Genomic DNA, 16,458 nt, shown 5'->3' with positions numbered 1-16,458 from the left:
TAATTTATATATTTAATTAATTCTATTAATAGGTTACCAATAAATGTGCACTTTGTGCCAAGGGAGCAAAAAGAAGTAAACTTCAACCTTAAAGTGAGCATACGTAAGAAGACTCTGCCAATCCAGTTGAACGTCAAAGCCGAGGGATACTCGATGTGTGCGACATTATTGTGTGAAGATTCCCAAGGGACAAAAGTGGAACTCACTTCCAAGGGCCTCAATGAGATTAATTTCGGAGAGGTAAGATGTCTGTTTCTTTATTGAGCTATTAAGTTCTATTTTCGTGAATACTTACCTTGATAAACCGACTAACTGACCAGTTGTTCCAGTTTTGTCCTCATTTCTTTGTCATTTTATCTCATAGACTACCAACATCACTTTTGATTTTTGTAAGGTAGAAGTAGGAAAGTTATGAGAATAATGCTAACTTGCAGCGCCATTGTGTTGAATTGCGTATGGGCGTGGTCCATGACGCTGTAGCAGTCGTAGAGAGGCGCTTAGTAGTTGTTGGTCATCAACCGTTATCACCATGGAGTTGAATAGCTTGTTGGTAAAAGTGCTTGCCATCCAATCCCAAGGTCCTGAGTTCAATTACTGTGAGGGCTCAATTTGTTTACTCCACTGCTTATCCATCATTACAAGAGCATACTTTGGCCCTCAGTGAGAAAAGTAGATTACCCTGTATAAAAGGAAGATAAATTAAATATTAAATTTTATATCTGAAATCACAATATTTTATTAGTGTTTCTTTTATTTTTTATTAAAGATTGAGGTCAATGAAAAGGCGGTGCGCTCTTTGTTTATCATCAACACCGGTAAATTCAACTTTGATTTTGAATGGATATTAACGTCACGCAAGAAATCTGCACGCTATCTATTGATCAACCCGGAGAATGGAAGTGTGGTTTGCAATGACCGCAAAAGATGCGTCCTGGCATTTAAACCAACGTCTACTATGGTTCTTAGTGGGATTGAACTTCTCCTTAAGGTATATTATATATTTAGAATTTCTATGTAGTCTATGGTATAACAATTATTGCAACCATTGTGGGGCAGAAATGGTCTGAGCCCTCCATCTTTAAAATTGTCTTCCTGGGCTCCCATACAGTATTTCAAAATCCTGGATCGTCATAAATTTACTGGTTTACTATAGTCTGTTTTAAAGGATGAATAAATGTTCATTTTGATTGTAGGTGGCTAATGGACCGACCTTCCCCATCAACGTCGTTGGCAGTGGTGTGGCGCCAAGCCTGCACTTTTCCTTCATCAGGCACGACTTTGGACCTTGTTTCATCCATCGGGCTGGTATGCCAACCCACACAGCACTTTTGACAATAACTAACAAGGACAACAAAGATATCAGGTAACATAATTTTTTAAAAATTACAATTTGATAATCATGATAATAATTATTATTTAATAGAATTTATATAGGGTATATATTAAAAAAGGCTCCTCAAAATACTTCTCTCCCTGTCTATTGGATATGGAATCAACCATACATAACATATAAACTTCCTATATTATTGTATTTGTGTGGTTTTTTTTCTCTGAATTATTTTATCAATTAGTATAGAAATTAAAAGTAGCACACATCCCGTAAATAAATACGTCACTCTCCTAGTAATGATTGAAGTCGTCATAAAGTGCGCCTCTTCGTTCGGTTGACTCATGGAAGTGCACCCAACGCAAGATATTATGATGAATTCGTTTCTAAAAATAGTAACATTAATTTTACCGTTGCCCTCAATCAAGGACTTGTATCTTGCTAGGCACTACTGAGTAACTAAACATAACCAAATGCAGCCGGCAACTTCTCATAGCGTAAAAGGGCAATTTTTTTTTGCTCACAAGCGTACTGTGCTCTCCTGTTTCTATACTTCTTGATTTTATTTGTTCTCTTCCTACAGTCTTGACTGTCACTATGCTAGCACCTCATTCCTTGAGGTACACTTCAGTGCCCAGGTCCTGCAACCAAACCAATGCTGTGACGTACATCTTACGTTTTACCCAAGAGAGGCAACCAAATACCATGAGACGATCGCTTTTGAGGTCAATGGACTGTCGCGTCAGAACGTAGAGATACTGGGCCAAGGCACTGAGATGAGAGTGGAAGTCGCAAACCCTAAGGATAAGAATTTGAACCTTGGAGCCTTGCGTATTGGGCAGACAGTGAAGAAAACAATACCGATAATTAACAAAAGCCCGGCACCAATCACATTCAACGTGGTCATCACGCCATTTAGTCAGGTCCTACAGCAGCTGCCATATGTGCTGAATCTATCACCAAGTCACTCTATCACGTTGAAACCGAAAGGAGGGACCTACAACCTGGATATGTTATTCACGCCAAAGTGTCGTATTCCACAGTTTACTGAAGAGGTAATATATTTTATCTCTGAGATGTGAGCTCTACTACATTTATTTACCCCACATAGAAAATATAACCCTACATCCCTCCCATGGCACCACATGACTATTCCAATGCCCATATGCTTTCATCATTCCTTTCAGACCAAATATAATCAGTTTATTGCTCTGTATAGATTATGACCAAATAATGATTTATTTATTTCAGGTGATGCTAGAATGTGAAGGTTTATCACAACCATTATTTGTTGTAAATGGTTCGTGCCAAGGTATAGAGATCACCCTAGACCGGGATTCCATTCCGTTTGGTGCAGTTTCTCTCAGGAGTAGCACCAAAAGGAAGTTACTGATGTACAACACAGGAGACATAGGAGCAGCGTAAGTCACACTACTTCTTGACTTCATCTGTACCTTATTGACTCTCCCAAAATTTTTATGAATTCTCTCTGTAATTTCTGGAAAATCTAATTAACATGTTTACTGTCAAGACTTTTTTTAACCCAGTTGCAGGCCATACGCAAATGCATGAAGGGCTCCGCAGTAAAATTATTCATTCCCAAGAACAAATGAACAGTATACATTTAATGCAATAGTGGTATGTTTTGACAGGTGTGGATGTGAACTCGCATCCTTGGCATTCTGGGTGAATCTTGTCAGCACGTGAAATGGCAGCAAACGTGTTAACTTATTACAATACTTGGGTTTGACAAATCAATTGTGAATGTCCACTAATAGTAAAAATATATTAATTTTCTATCATTAGATTTAAATGGAATCTTGAGCATTTTGCGCCAGACTTCAACATCAGTCCGGTGGCTGGTTACATCTCACCAGGCATGACGGTCTCATTTGAGATAACATTCCAACCTCAAGAACTCTGCCAGGATGTCAGATATGATGTAAGTACAATCTCTTTGACTTTTGTCTTCTAATCTTACACTATGTATTTAAGCTGGGCATTCACTGCACTCGGCAGTCGTCGGCCGACGCGATTCTGTCCACAATGCAACGCCACAATGCGCGTGCAACGGACCGTTTTTAATGATTCACTCAGACTGCCACCGACAATCAGCAGTCGGCATTGCATCGTCTGATGTTCACGGGGAGCGGAGTTGGATTCTGTGCTCAGCTTAACTCTGTGGATTTTTTCTCTAATTTTATGCTTCTGTGTATAGTATGTGAGGTGCCTGCAGGTAAGCAGACAAACTCCTGTCTGTTATACTTACAGGTGTATATGTATTTTTGTCTCTCTATGTCATACGTATTATCATTGCATAACTAACATTTTATATTTTTTCATATTATATAGAAACTACGTTGCACCATAGAGGGTAGTAAACCATTGAAGCTGGTTCTGACAGGAATGTGCGTAGGGTGTGTGCCAATGAAAGAGACACTCCACTTTAACACACACGTACGTGTAAAAGAAACTCGGTCTGTTAACTTGCACAACCGCTCAAACCTTCGCTGGAATCTGAAGCCGGTAATCGAGGGAGAGCACTGGTCTGGCGCAGAGAGTATAATAGTTGACCCACAGTCCAGCAAGCCATATGAGGTCACATACCGACCTCTAATTATGACGCATGAAGGGAAGAAGCATACCGTAAGTGAATTCACATCTTTTTTGTTGTTTTTTTTTTTAATGCGGTAAAATATCACACTTGAACATACAAGAACATAATTTGTGTAGTTGATAATACTAATATTTATTTTCATACAAGATTGTTCACTTTTCTCTTGCAGGGTGCTGTTTTCTTCGCACTGCCAGATGGCAATGGTCTGTTGTATAATTTAACTGGTGTGTCAGAGCCACCTAAAGCTGCAGGCAACATACAGCGAGAAGTTCCAAGCAAGACACACTATACAGAACTTCTGTCAGTGTCCAACTGGCTCAAACGACCTCAGCGGTAAGCAAACTGATTCATCGTATTCATTATTTCACAGGGGAAGCAACTCCCAGGAGATATGTGTAAATGAGCTTTCTTAACACATCTAAATACATTCTGCTGTGGATGGTAATACCCATTGACACAGACATCCGGGAGACAATTGATAATACAGTAGTAAAAACAGGCAAATATTGTGAATTTGAGGGAGAAGGGTTATTTTCCGGGAGGTTGTTTCTTACGGGAGTGCAGCCATGACCGACTGAATCTATATTTTTCAAGGTCTGGCTATCATCACTCATAGATTGCCAACTTCACAATTGATTTTATTTTACCATTGAATTTGCAGATTTAAAGTTTATATTGAGATGATAAAGCCAGATAAACTTGACCCAGCCACAACCCTCAAGGGTCTGGACTACATTGATGTACCTGGTCTGGCTAAGAGAGACTACAAACTTAACTTCTACTGCCATAAGGAATCTTCTTATGCAGCAAAGGTATTTTCGACCATTGATTTATTTTGTGAAATACCTCATTTAGCTCAGATTATTGTCTTTTAATATTACAAATTATGGTCCTAGAACCCCCTACTCCTCAAGAATGATGTACTGGTGCACACAAGCCATTGTATACACTGGGTCTACAGTTTATATTCCTTATCCGAGAAGACTTGTTCCACCACCAGAACCATAGACGAGCGTGCCGTTCGAACCAGCGCCGATATTATGGCTGTAGGTTGCGACGGCCCTGCCTTAACTGCTCGGCCATCCAACTTGCCTAGTGTCTGACGCGATGCTGCTGGAGCTATGATTATATAGAACTTGTAATTATTTTATTCCTCATATAGCATCATCTTCTTTCCACATTAGGTTGTTTTTAAGAATGATCAAACACACGAGTTCCAGTTTTATTACATCACGTTAAAGAGCCTTGCACCAGACATCATCAGCACCATTGAGATGATCACACCAGTGCGACTGACAACCTCCAAGACCATAGTGATGGTGAACCCACTGGCAGTTTCTGTCACGTTCCAGACCAACTGCCAAGCCTCCGATATTATGCTGCCAACACAGCTGGTTATTCCACCACAGTCTGAGGTATGAAGCTTATAATAATAACCCATTATTAAATTGCTATTAACATACTGATTTGAGTATGCAATACGAGTATACAGTATATGCCACTTGCCTATTTGCTTGAATACCTGGATGAACTAATATTAATCCCAAGTTTGGAATAGAATCATGTGCCAGTAGCCCATATATATCCTGGTTGGGGAAACTTTTTTCTCACACTTGCAGATTCCTCTTTAACGTTTTAAATTTATATATAATTATAGCATTACTGCGAAACGGTTAACAGTAGAGCTTATCTCTAGTATTATTGTCCAGATTTATTTGAAAGCATCTCTCCGAAGATCCTGCTTTGTTGTCAAATGCTTATAGGGCGTATCATATTAATATTATGTTTTACAATGCTTCAAGGACTGGTGCTGTCCAATTGCTCATGTGCAAGAGTGTGAAGAATTAATTTCTTTAATTGAATTTGAATTTCCAACAAAGCCTCAATGGCCCTGTTGGTTAACATTACAAAGGTCTCCCTCCAATTAATGACCACTTTTGGGACCAGTGTTTCCATGGTCTTTTAGCAGCTTTGGTCTGTAATTAGAATAAGAAAGATAAAAGAAATTTGTTAATTCGGGACCACCGAAAAGTGGTCTTTATTTGAAGGTGGGCTTTAGTGGGAGTGGTCTTTAATTAGAGGGAGACCTGTATTTCATGTGAAATCCAGTTTAGTAAAAGTTCATGTCACTAGCGTATGTTTCACCTGTGCAAGGGACCTGTAATTTAGCATAAATTGTAATTTAGCATAAATAATAAATAAATAATAATATTACAAAACTAACACTGTTTCTCCATTGTTTCACTATTTATAGGGTAGCCTAGTATTTGAATATCTCCCTCTCAAGGTAGGCACAACACAGGGTAAGCTGACCCTAACCAGTGCAGAGCTAGGCCTCTACCAGTACAATCTGGCGCTAACTGCTACGGCTGCTGGCCCAGAGAAGGCAGTTTACTTCCGGGCACCCCTGGGAGGCAACCATGTACAGGTCGCACGCTTCATTAATTATGCCAAGATGAAGGCCGAGTACACTTGCAAGGTATGCTGTGATTTATTACCCATAATTCTTATGCAATTCACTGATTGCTTGTAAGAAGTTAAAAGTGGAGAATGCTTGAACATGAACAAGCAATGAAATAGTATGCACTGCTACAGAAATCAATATATGTGATGTGTTTTACAAAACTTGTACAATCACAAATATTAAAACATATTTTTTTATCCATAATGATCAATTGAATTTAAATTATCAGAAAGCATAGATAATAGAAGATAGAGCTGAACCGAAAATAATGAAACATCCGGGTTTCCACATTCCCCTGACCCAACGGTGATACTCTTCATATTATCTTTGGTTCAGTCAAGTTTGTTTGTTTCCTGTTCGTTTCTCCACTCCATCAAATAGTCCCCCTCTTAAAGAGGGCAAACATTCCATTAATTTTAATGCAGTGTTCATTCTTTTATATAGGTTCTTTGACATTAGAATTTCAAAAAGATTTTTTCAAACTTGTGCCTATTTTGAAGTTTCCAGATATAGTTAAAATTTTGTCAGACATTAAATAGATAGTTAATAAACATGGTTTTGCTACATATGTTTGCTGATGACAATTGTAAATTATTTTTATAAACTTGTTTCTCTCTCACTAATTATGACTTACTGAATATTTGTTTACTCCTAGATTGACAGCAGTGAGTTTCATTGCGATAAAGCTGTAACAGCAGCTCCTGGATCTGCAGGAGGCGGCACTGAGGTCAACCTTGATGTGACCTTTGAACCATCACGACTTGGGGAGACTCGTGCAACATTAACAGTCAGCTCACCTTTAGCCGGTGAATATACATTCCCATTGTTCGGGACGTGCATAGCACCTAAGCCTCAAGGACCTTACACAATCAAAGCAAATTCTACCGCTTCCATCCCATTCCGGAATGTGTTCCCGCATTCCACGGCATTCACATTCCAGGTAGATAATCCATCATTCTCCTGCAAGACAGGTGATACAATCCGTGGGAAAAAGACGCATAATATCATCGTCGGTTTTGAGGGGAACCAGGATGGAACAAAAGCACCGAAAATGGGCAAGTTGGTGGTGACCTGTCCGAGATCAGCTGGCGGTGCTTCTAGCGTGGCTTGGACATATTATGTACGTGGTGTCACACCTTAGTAAAATTTCACTTGTATGTAAATACAGACCTGCTCCTTTTGAACTGCAAGTAGTGGATCATTTATCACTCGCATAATGTGTATTTAACCCTGAATGTATCTTCTCTGATCCAACCAAATGGCTACTTCGGTCAAGGGGATAATATTAGCCAGTTCATTTGTCACAGCTCTGGCAAAACCAGCCGTTTATAGGAAAATTCAAAATTGAGTTTTTGGTGTTTTTAAATTCTGTATGAAGTTTTCTTTAAAAAAGTGTTTATTTGATGGAAATTGGTTGAGTATTTTAGCGAAGTTGTAAATATTTTAATTCATTGGATATCACAGCCATTTAGGTTTTGAGAAAATAGCTTCCAAAGATTCCAAAATCAGTAGGTTATTATTATACTTTTCAGTTAAATTTAGTTTATTTTTTTTTATAAATGTTTGCTTGTGGCATATTAGAATTTTCCAGAGCAAGTCGCATGTATTGGCCTAAATAAATCTGCCCTGATAATATAATTATTTTCTTACTATTCTTCCCACAGGTGAGATGATTTTAAGAGTTTTATAAATATAACTAAATTGTGTACATAGGGTATCTAAAAATATGTTAATTATTAACTTGTAATGATAAATCAGAAACCGTCCAGAGATATTACACCTTGGTTATATGCTATTTTCAAATACTGTATGTATATTTAGTGTGTGTTGGAAAAAAAGAAAATGCATTTAACATGCGAGATCGTTTGTAAATTATTTGCAGTTTGTACTGTACAGTATTTGCGTTTTCTCTCCATATTTAAAAATTAAAAGGTTGCTATTACCGGTAATAATGCTTGAATGAAACACCTTGTTGACACGAGTATAAAAGCTTTGAAATGCTGTATGTAATTTGTTAGAGAAGGAAGTGCATTTAAAATGCGAGATTGTTAGTAAATTATTTGCAGTTTGTTTAAATCTATATAAATATATTTGATTAAGTAAAGCTTTTTATCTTTACAGTTTACTAGATTATATAAGGCTTATTTTGATTTGCTGTTTAAATCTCCATTATCACCTTCCAAACATTATTTGTAAAAGTGTACACAATAAAATTTAAGTTACCAAAACCCAATGTCTATATTTTTTTATTTGTAATTTTATTTTTTTCTGTACACAGAAAACAATTTATATAAATTATAACATTTTGATTGTAGCCCCAAACTGGGAGAAACCATTTCAAGGAACTCTGGTTTAAACACATGTTGATACCCCAACAAGTGGTACTGTAGTGGTCCAAGGTTATGAAACTTTTCGACCAGGGGATGCTGCTAGTAGGGGAGGGGGATCAAGGAGAAAACAATTTGTTGGGATGTAAAAAAAAATATATACAGTATAAAAATAAATAATTCATAAGTCTTTGAAACCCCTAAATTGTCAATTTTCGGGGCTTCATCCCCTGAACCACTGCCACAAGATTTTGAGCGCCGCCAGACTAAGCTCACTGGGACATCAGACCATCTGTTGGGAAAATCCTGGTGTCACCCATTTTGGACTGCAGTGCAAGGGTTTCAAACCGCAACAGTCAGTGGCGTCACAGAGTTTTTAGAGCCCTCGCGGTGACATTGGGGCCCTAGTAACGGAGCGAAATAGGCGTTAAGTTTGGAGCGAGCTACCAAATGCTGGATGGGTTGGGGTGAAGGCCCCTGGTGGGGGTCCAAGGGACATCGCCCCCCTCGCTCAACAGCTTATGGCATTTATGAACTGTTAACTGCGTTGGTGGAGAACATAGAATGGTTCATGACTGATGGAATTTCAGACAGTTTTATGACAAAACCAACAAAAATTACATAGTCAACTTTCGGAACTGGTATATGCCTCAGTAACCCTATGTACTCTATGTAGGTGTAAATAAATACAGAGAATATTTTAGTGAGAAACAAAACATGTTTTAATAACGTATATACAATGCAATGCTTAAGCAGATTGATCACAAAATCTGAAACAAATGTTAATCATCGGAACAGAAAAATTTAATGAAACTATGGTAATATAATTTATTTTTGTTTTTAACTACAATGTCGGGGCCCCTCATGCCGGGGCCCTAACGCTCCGCCCCCCCCCCCCCCCGTCAGCGTCCGAGCGTGACAGTAAAGTTTGTTGTAGTTCCACATTTACAGTGAAATTAAGGGTCGTATATATTTGAGTTACAGTATACGCGTATCCATTTTACACCAAAAAAAAAATAAATGCTTCCCTCAAATAAACACCCCATCAAAAACCTTTCTCAACAATAAAAGGTTGGGAGCATTTAATTGGATAAATAGGGTATCTCCCAGTCAATGCAACATGAAAGAGCGACCACCACATCAGTTCAATGATCAACCGACTTCATAGTAAAAAATTGATTTGTATCACATTGATTTCGCATTCATAATTGTTGCGTTCTATGAGTACAATATTTACATGTCTTTTCAAGTTGCCACGCTGATTAAACTTTTTTCAACCATGTCCACATTCATACAGTACTTTCGTATTGTTACTGTTTCAGGTACCGATAATATACAGATTTCTCTTATTATAAAGTACAAGTTATGTTTTATAGAAAAGTATAGTATAGTAGGCCCTAAGTCATGTTTTAAACACAGCAAACTCTTATATAGTAACAAAAACAATGCCGGTAGGCCTACCTGTACCACTAGTACTACTGCACTGTAATGCATAGGCCTATTTTAATACACTACTATAGATAGGCTTTTCTTTTTCCATCTTGTTTTCTGAGGTCAAAAACATTTTTCTTTTTTTTTTTTTTATTTATCATTTATCATTTCATTTATTGGTCTCAAAACATTAAAATTGACAATAAAGGAAATAGCAAAGAACAAGCACAGACAATATGAGACAGGACACCCCAAAAGTGAACTTAATCACTGTCAATTGAGGGCCCTTCACAAGAAACAACCTCTGTATATTAATCATATAGTCGTGTAGAATCAATGAAAACTTTTAGTAATAATATTGCCATAGTACTTGAAAACATTATTAAGGAGAACAAAATTACTTATTTAGCTGGAGATTTTAATATTAACTTATTAAGTTTTAATACTCATAATTATACAGCTGAGTTTTAAAACACTGTGTATTTATCAAATTTGTATTCACTTATAACCAAGCCTACAAGGGTTACAACGAGAACTGCAACTCTTATTGACATTATTTTTTCCAATAATATACATGACAAAATTTTTCCATTGATTTATTACAGATATTTCCGATCATTTTCCTGTGTTCGCATTAATTAATAGTGTTCCGTCCAACCGATCTTTTATTAACCGTTATGTTTACTGTAAACGTGTAAATGATAGCTCAATTAATTCTCTAAAATAAGAGCTTGTTCAAGTTAATTGGACAAATATATTTAACAACCATGATGATGCAACTCAAGCTTATAATGACTTTTTATTTAAATTCGATTCGCTAATAATAAACATATTAAGAAAATACGTTATAGGAGAAATTTTCGGAAACAAAAACCATATGGATTACCGATGGCCTAATAAAATCAATTGACACTTATAGAAACAATATTTATAGGAGATTTCTTAAAACTACTAACAATAGAGACAAAAGTAAATAGGCCTATTAATTATAGAAATAAATTAACTGGTCTATTAAAGATTGCAAAAAAGAAATATTTCACTGTAAAATTTAATAGCCAAAAACACGATATTTATAAAACATGTCAACAATGTTTTTGGCAAAAAGAATACGAAAAATATTCCTTCGTATGTGTTGCATAATGATAACAAATTTACGGAACCTCAAGCTAATTCTTCCCAATTTAATAAGTATTTTGTTAATATTTCATGAACTTAATAATAGTATATCCACAAATTTAAATAATGAATCCTTTACTTCTTTCTTACCCCAACCTATTGCTAATTCGATTTTTTTTAAATCCAGTTACAGAAGTTGAAGTCTTTGATTTAATAATAATTTAAAAGATAAAAAGCACGGGAATTGACGGTTATCTAATAAATTTATTATCTTATTACTAAGGCCTTTGATACCATTAATCACAATATTCTTTTACATAAACTTGAAAATTATGGTATCAGACGCCTTCAACTTATAACAAGTTACCTCGCCAATCGCAGTCAGTAGGCCTACACTACTATAAGAGTGTCGATTCTAGTCTCACGTCAATAACTTCTGGTGTGCCTCAAGGCTCGCTACTTTGACCGCTTCTGTTTTTAATATATGTCAACGATCTTCCCAATTCTTTTTCTCTTTGCTGATGACACGAATATTGTTTTTTCTCTAAGAATAAAAATTTATTATTAAAAACGATGAACGCTGAGTTAAGGTCTCTATGGTTTCAACTTAATAATCTATCATTGAACACCTCGAAAAGTAATAGGCCTATACATTATTTTCAATCAGCATAATTAGGGCCTATATTAAAGCTAACGACAATTTATTAATCGATGATAACATAATAACTCGTGTAAACGAGACTAAATTTCTGGGTGTCCCCATTGACTCAAAGCTTTCTTGGAAACCGCATGTCAATCAGGTGTCCAACATAATTACACGCAACATTGGTATGCTAAACAAGCTTAAGCATTATTTTCCATCAAAAATTCTTTTAACCTTTGCTGTAATACTTTAGTATTTCCTTATATTTCATATTGCAATATTGCATGGGGAATTACTTTAAATAAGTTCGAAACTTTATGTTCCTGGTCCAGGTTTGACTTCGACTAACGTCGATTGCATTTTTCGCCTTCGAAACGACCCCCCTTCGGATTTGCTCAGGTGATTCCTTTAGCGCTCACACCAAACACTTTTTTTAAATCACTTTAATCAGCCGTTTTTCAGTTCTTTTTCGGGGTCTGAAATTATGGGCGAATGTTTCTGATGACCTAAAAATATAGTATTCACACATTGAAGTACTGTAATCACCTTAAGAAGTCTTTGGTCTCGGTATATGGCATTAATTATCGTTTTCCTTCAGATCCTTTCATTCCTATTTCAGTCTTTGAAATAACGTGTCTGGTCTTGTGTTTAAAAAAAAAACGAACAAAGTTGGATTGGAATTATTATAATTTTATTTGTATATCATTTCTATGATTCTATTTGTTCAGATAAAACTAAACAATGGTACCGGTCTTTTTTTTTTTTTTTTTTTTTTTTAAGTGGCTACGTCAATCTGAAAGCTCTTGTTGAACCTACTGTAGCCTCCTTCTATACTTATTGTATATTGTACTACTTTATTGTATATGGGAAAATAAAAGTCTTTTATTTTATTTTATTTGATACATGTCTGGATCCGCCCCGACAGGACTCCAGTCGGCCGCGGCCCCTTGGTTCGGAATCCACTGTCGAACATTTTGGACACCATGTCCTGTCAGCAAGTTTTGTCTAATGATTTTTAACAATTTAGTCAAATTTTGGCTAAAGACAGTTTCAATTGGCTAAAAAAAAATTGTTGACTTTTAGTAGCCAATTGGCTAGTATTCAAAAAAATATGTTAGAGTGAGCCCAGCTAGGGTAGCCTGGTTTAGGGTCCTGGCTTAATGAAGGGTGAATCTAGCAGCTCATAACAATTATGCGGTACCTACTATTAGGTGACGTTCATTTCATATTATTACAAATCAGAAATGTAAAAATGAATTAGACTATCCTGTAAAGAAATCAAAATAAAAATATGAAATAATAATAATAATAATAATAATAATAATAATAATAATAATAATAATAATAATAATAGGGCAGGGAGGCGAGAAACCGAGGTACCTGTGTGCTGCCACCAATCATGTCATCGTGTGCACTCATGCGTTCATGAAGTTTTGTTGTGGGCCGAGAAAACTTCGATACACAATCGTGTCAGTGTTGCTCTTTTCGTTTTTTTTGTGAGATGTTCGTAAAGTACACGGTGGAAATATCGTGATCGATTACTAAATAAAGGTAGGCCTATTAGGCTAGGCCCTATATAGGCCTAGTTAGATATGGTTATATCAAAGCAGAAATGTCATTCATAGGATGTTAGCCAGTTGGAGATGGCGACGTCCGACGAACTTGTCGATTGTCATGGCAGGAATTCCACATAGGCCTACGTATTTCGCCCCTTAAAAAAAAAAAAAAAAAGAGGGAGGGGGAAGAAAGAAGAAAAGAAAAAAAAAAAAAAAAAAAAAAAAAAAAAAAGAGGCCTAGGCCTAGGGCCTAGCTTTGGCTTAGGAGGAGGCCCTAGCATACCCTGGGCTAGCCTAGGTTTTATTATACTGAAGAATTTGAATATCAACCTTCGAATTTTGATGATGATGATTTTACATCTCCCTGCTCTAACTATAATTACACTATGAAGAGGCAACTTGAGAAAAGAGCTGTCAGTTATTATGAGGGGATCAGTGATTGTTTGATTTGTTTTTGACAGATGGCTTTGAAAGCTGTCCCCTTGAGGTCATTACTTCTTGTGGCTATTGGAATGATTCACTTTGCACATGGGTGAGTAAATTTTCGTTTTTATTATTTATAGGCCTAGTAGTACAGTTTATACAAGTTTGTATGTGCAAGACGAGACTTTTTGCTACCTTGACTTGCGACCCCGCCACCATCCAATTATAATTTCAATTTGGGTAGCCGAATCTGAGGCCTCGCAAGCCGACGTTAGACATTATTTTGTCACCTATATCTGGTCAGTGCTCTCAACTCGTTTGCGGGTGGCAACCCTCCAAAACATAATTTTTTTTCAATTGTAAGCCAACCCATAGTTTTTTTATAGGTTTTTTTTTTTATTGGGGGCCAAGTAGTTTTCTCGCTACCCTGATGAAATACAAATACATTGGTCAGTAATCCATACAAACCCAAAAGTTGTTGTATTCAATTTTCTTTGTTTTGAATTTATTAGTATTATTAATTACTAGTATATTATGTTTTAAATTTATTAGTATTAATAATATATTACTTGCATACCTACTGCACTACTAATACAACAGAACTCTAATTAAGATTTATTCAGAACACAAGAATTAGAATAATAGCAATTGTTAAGTAATTGTTATTACCGAGAATCATAAATCAGCCCCAGGGTTTAGTTATTGATTGAACATGTCATTCAACTTTTCTTGCTAATTACCTAATTGAAATAAAGTACAGCTGATTAGGCAAATTAATAGGAAGGTTTGTCAAGTACTTTTGTATTGTTCTGGATTATTGTAGCAGTTTAGACATAAAATTAATGTTATTAGATACTATGATTAATTTCACTTTTCTGTTTGAAGACATAAAAAACATAAATGCATGATTCAGACATTTCTTTTATAAAAATTAAATAGAACTAAATGTAAAATATGTCTTGACTTTTTGTATAATTTCTGTATAAAAGAAAAATGTCCTTGTTATTGTTTTATACTAAATAGGCCTAAGTAAGAGTGAGATACGTTATTTAAAAAAATTGTAATTTTATTATATATAGCCTAGGCTAATATTAACATCATTTTGAAATATCAGTTGTATACATTACAAAAATATAATATAATATAATATTTAAAAAGTCCACATTCTTGCAAGTTGCAATCCCATATGGTCCCCTAGTGAGACTGTATTTGAAGCCCCATTCCTTGCAAAATTTCACTAAAAAAGATTCTTTTTTAGAAAAAATGCATTACTCTATTTATTATAAATTATCACATTTGCTAATTATGTATGCATAAGCTCTTTTCTATTTTGTTTTCAATTTTTTTTTTTTGAAGCTGGCATTGACAGCGAAAGCTCGTGTTAAATAAATAACATAAAGTTAGTCTCAGAGTGCTGCCTTTTAATTTTCTTTGTATATTGTTTAGACTAACACGGCTTCATTACCACTTTTATCAATTCTATTTTGAAATTGGTTTGTAGAGTCAGCATGATACTTCTTTGGGCAGACTGTTAAAGCTGTTCACACTCTCTGTGAGAAAAAGTGTTTATGGTAATTTAGCCCTTTGTTGAGCGCTGGTTTGTATATTGTTTTGATGACCTCTGGTATTTTTCTTGTTCGTACTCATTTGGAAAAAGGTGTCCTGTTTGACATTCTCAATTTCTTTAATGATTTTGAAGGTCTCGATTAAGTCACCCCTATTTCTTCGCTGCTGTAGGCAATAATAGGTTTAGTTCTTCAAGTCTTTCTTCATACGAAAGGTGCTTGATCTCAGGAATCATCTTGGTGGTCCTTCTTTGGATACTTCCAGCACTTTCTTGTCTTTCTCGACGTAAGAACACCATGCTGGAATGCACTACTCCATGTACAGTATGGTCTGACGTACTGTATAAACGTTCGTAAAACACTCTTTAGTGGTTGCAAGTTCTTTAGAATACCTAGTTTAGATTTGGCTCTACAGTATTTGTTGCACATGTACTTTTAACATTATCTGTTGTAGGTTTGTAGGTTCACATAAATAAAGGGAAATTAACTCAACTATGAATTAACTTAATATTCAACACAGTGAATAACAACACACTGAGAGAGGTCGTCTGTGACATGATCTCTTGATCCAGTCACTATAGGTCAATGCTAACATATTGTGCAATACGCAATAATAGGCATTTTTCGTTTTGACTACGCGGCCAGTCTACTACGAACTATTGAACCGTAATGGCAACGCCAAGACACTGTTCGCGTACTACACCAAGGGGTGTCTATAAAACGAAGACCCCTATTTTTTCTCTTTCAATTTGATGATAATACGCCAGGCTCTCACAAAATCCAAATTACAAAATTTTTTGGGCGTCTGTTTGTGAAATGTTCAAGGGTCTTCGTTTTATAGACACCCTATATGGGTGTCTACAAAACGAAGACCGAAGACCCGAAAAACGAAGACCTCCAGTTATTTCTCAATTATCTTATTAAAGAATTTCAAAATCATCATAAAACAGGTACCAAGTACCTATTTCATTATTTTATCGGAATAAAAT

At 36.0% G+C, this 16,458-nt stretch overlaps 1 protein-coding gene across 3 annotated transcripts in view; it reads left to right on the top strand.

Moving 5' to 3' along the window:
* Positions 1–7,841, top strand: part of LOC117116748 (hydrocephalus-inducing protein homolog) — a 63,424-nt gene extending 55,583 nt beyond the window's left edge. For all 3 annotated transcript variants that reach the window (XM_033260844.1, XM_033260842.1, XM_033260843.1), the window contains 12 exons: positions 33–240; positions 767–988; positions 1,194–1,363; positions 1,911–2,382; positions 2,579–2,748; positions 3,134–3,269; positions 3,680–3,973; positions 4,114–4,277; positions 4,606–4,756; positions 5,129–5,359; positions 6,199–6,423; positions 7,064–7,841. In XM_033260844.1, coding sequence (XP_033116735.1) covers positions 33–240; positions 767–988; positions 1,194–1,363; positions 1,911–2,382; positions 2,579–2,748; positions 3,134–3,269; positions 3,680–3,973; positions 4,114–4,277; positions 4,606–4,756; positions 5,129–5,359; positions 6,199–6,423; positions 7,064–7,549 — 2,929 coding nt within the window. In that variant the 3' untranslated portion in view covers positions 7,550–7,841. The remainder of the gene's footprint in view (positions 1–32; positions 241–766; positions 989–1,193; positions 1,364–1,910; positions 2,383–2,578; positions 2,749–3,133; positions 3,270–3,679; positions 3,974–4,113; positions 4,278–4,605; positions 4,757–5,128; positions 5,360–6,198; positions 6,424–7,063) is intronic.
* The last annotated feature ends 8,617 nt before the right edge of the window (positions 7,842–16,458 follow it).

The sequence above is a fragment of the Anneissia japonica genome, unplaced genomic scaffold (assembly GCF_011630105.1).
Source record: "Anneissia japonica isolate Jap-2015-1 unplaced genomic scaffold, ASM1163010v1 scaffold287762_len338049_cov154, whole genome shotgun sequence".
NCBI classification, from domain to species: domain Eukaryota; kingdom Metazoa; phylum Echinodermata; class Crinoidea; order Comatulida; family Comatulidae; genus Anneissia; species Anneissia japonica.
This window is presented reverse-complemented; position numbering and strand designations above follow the sequence as displayed.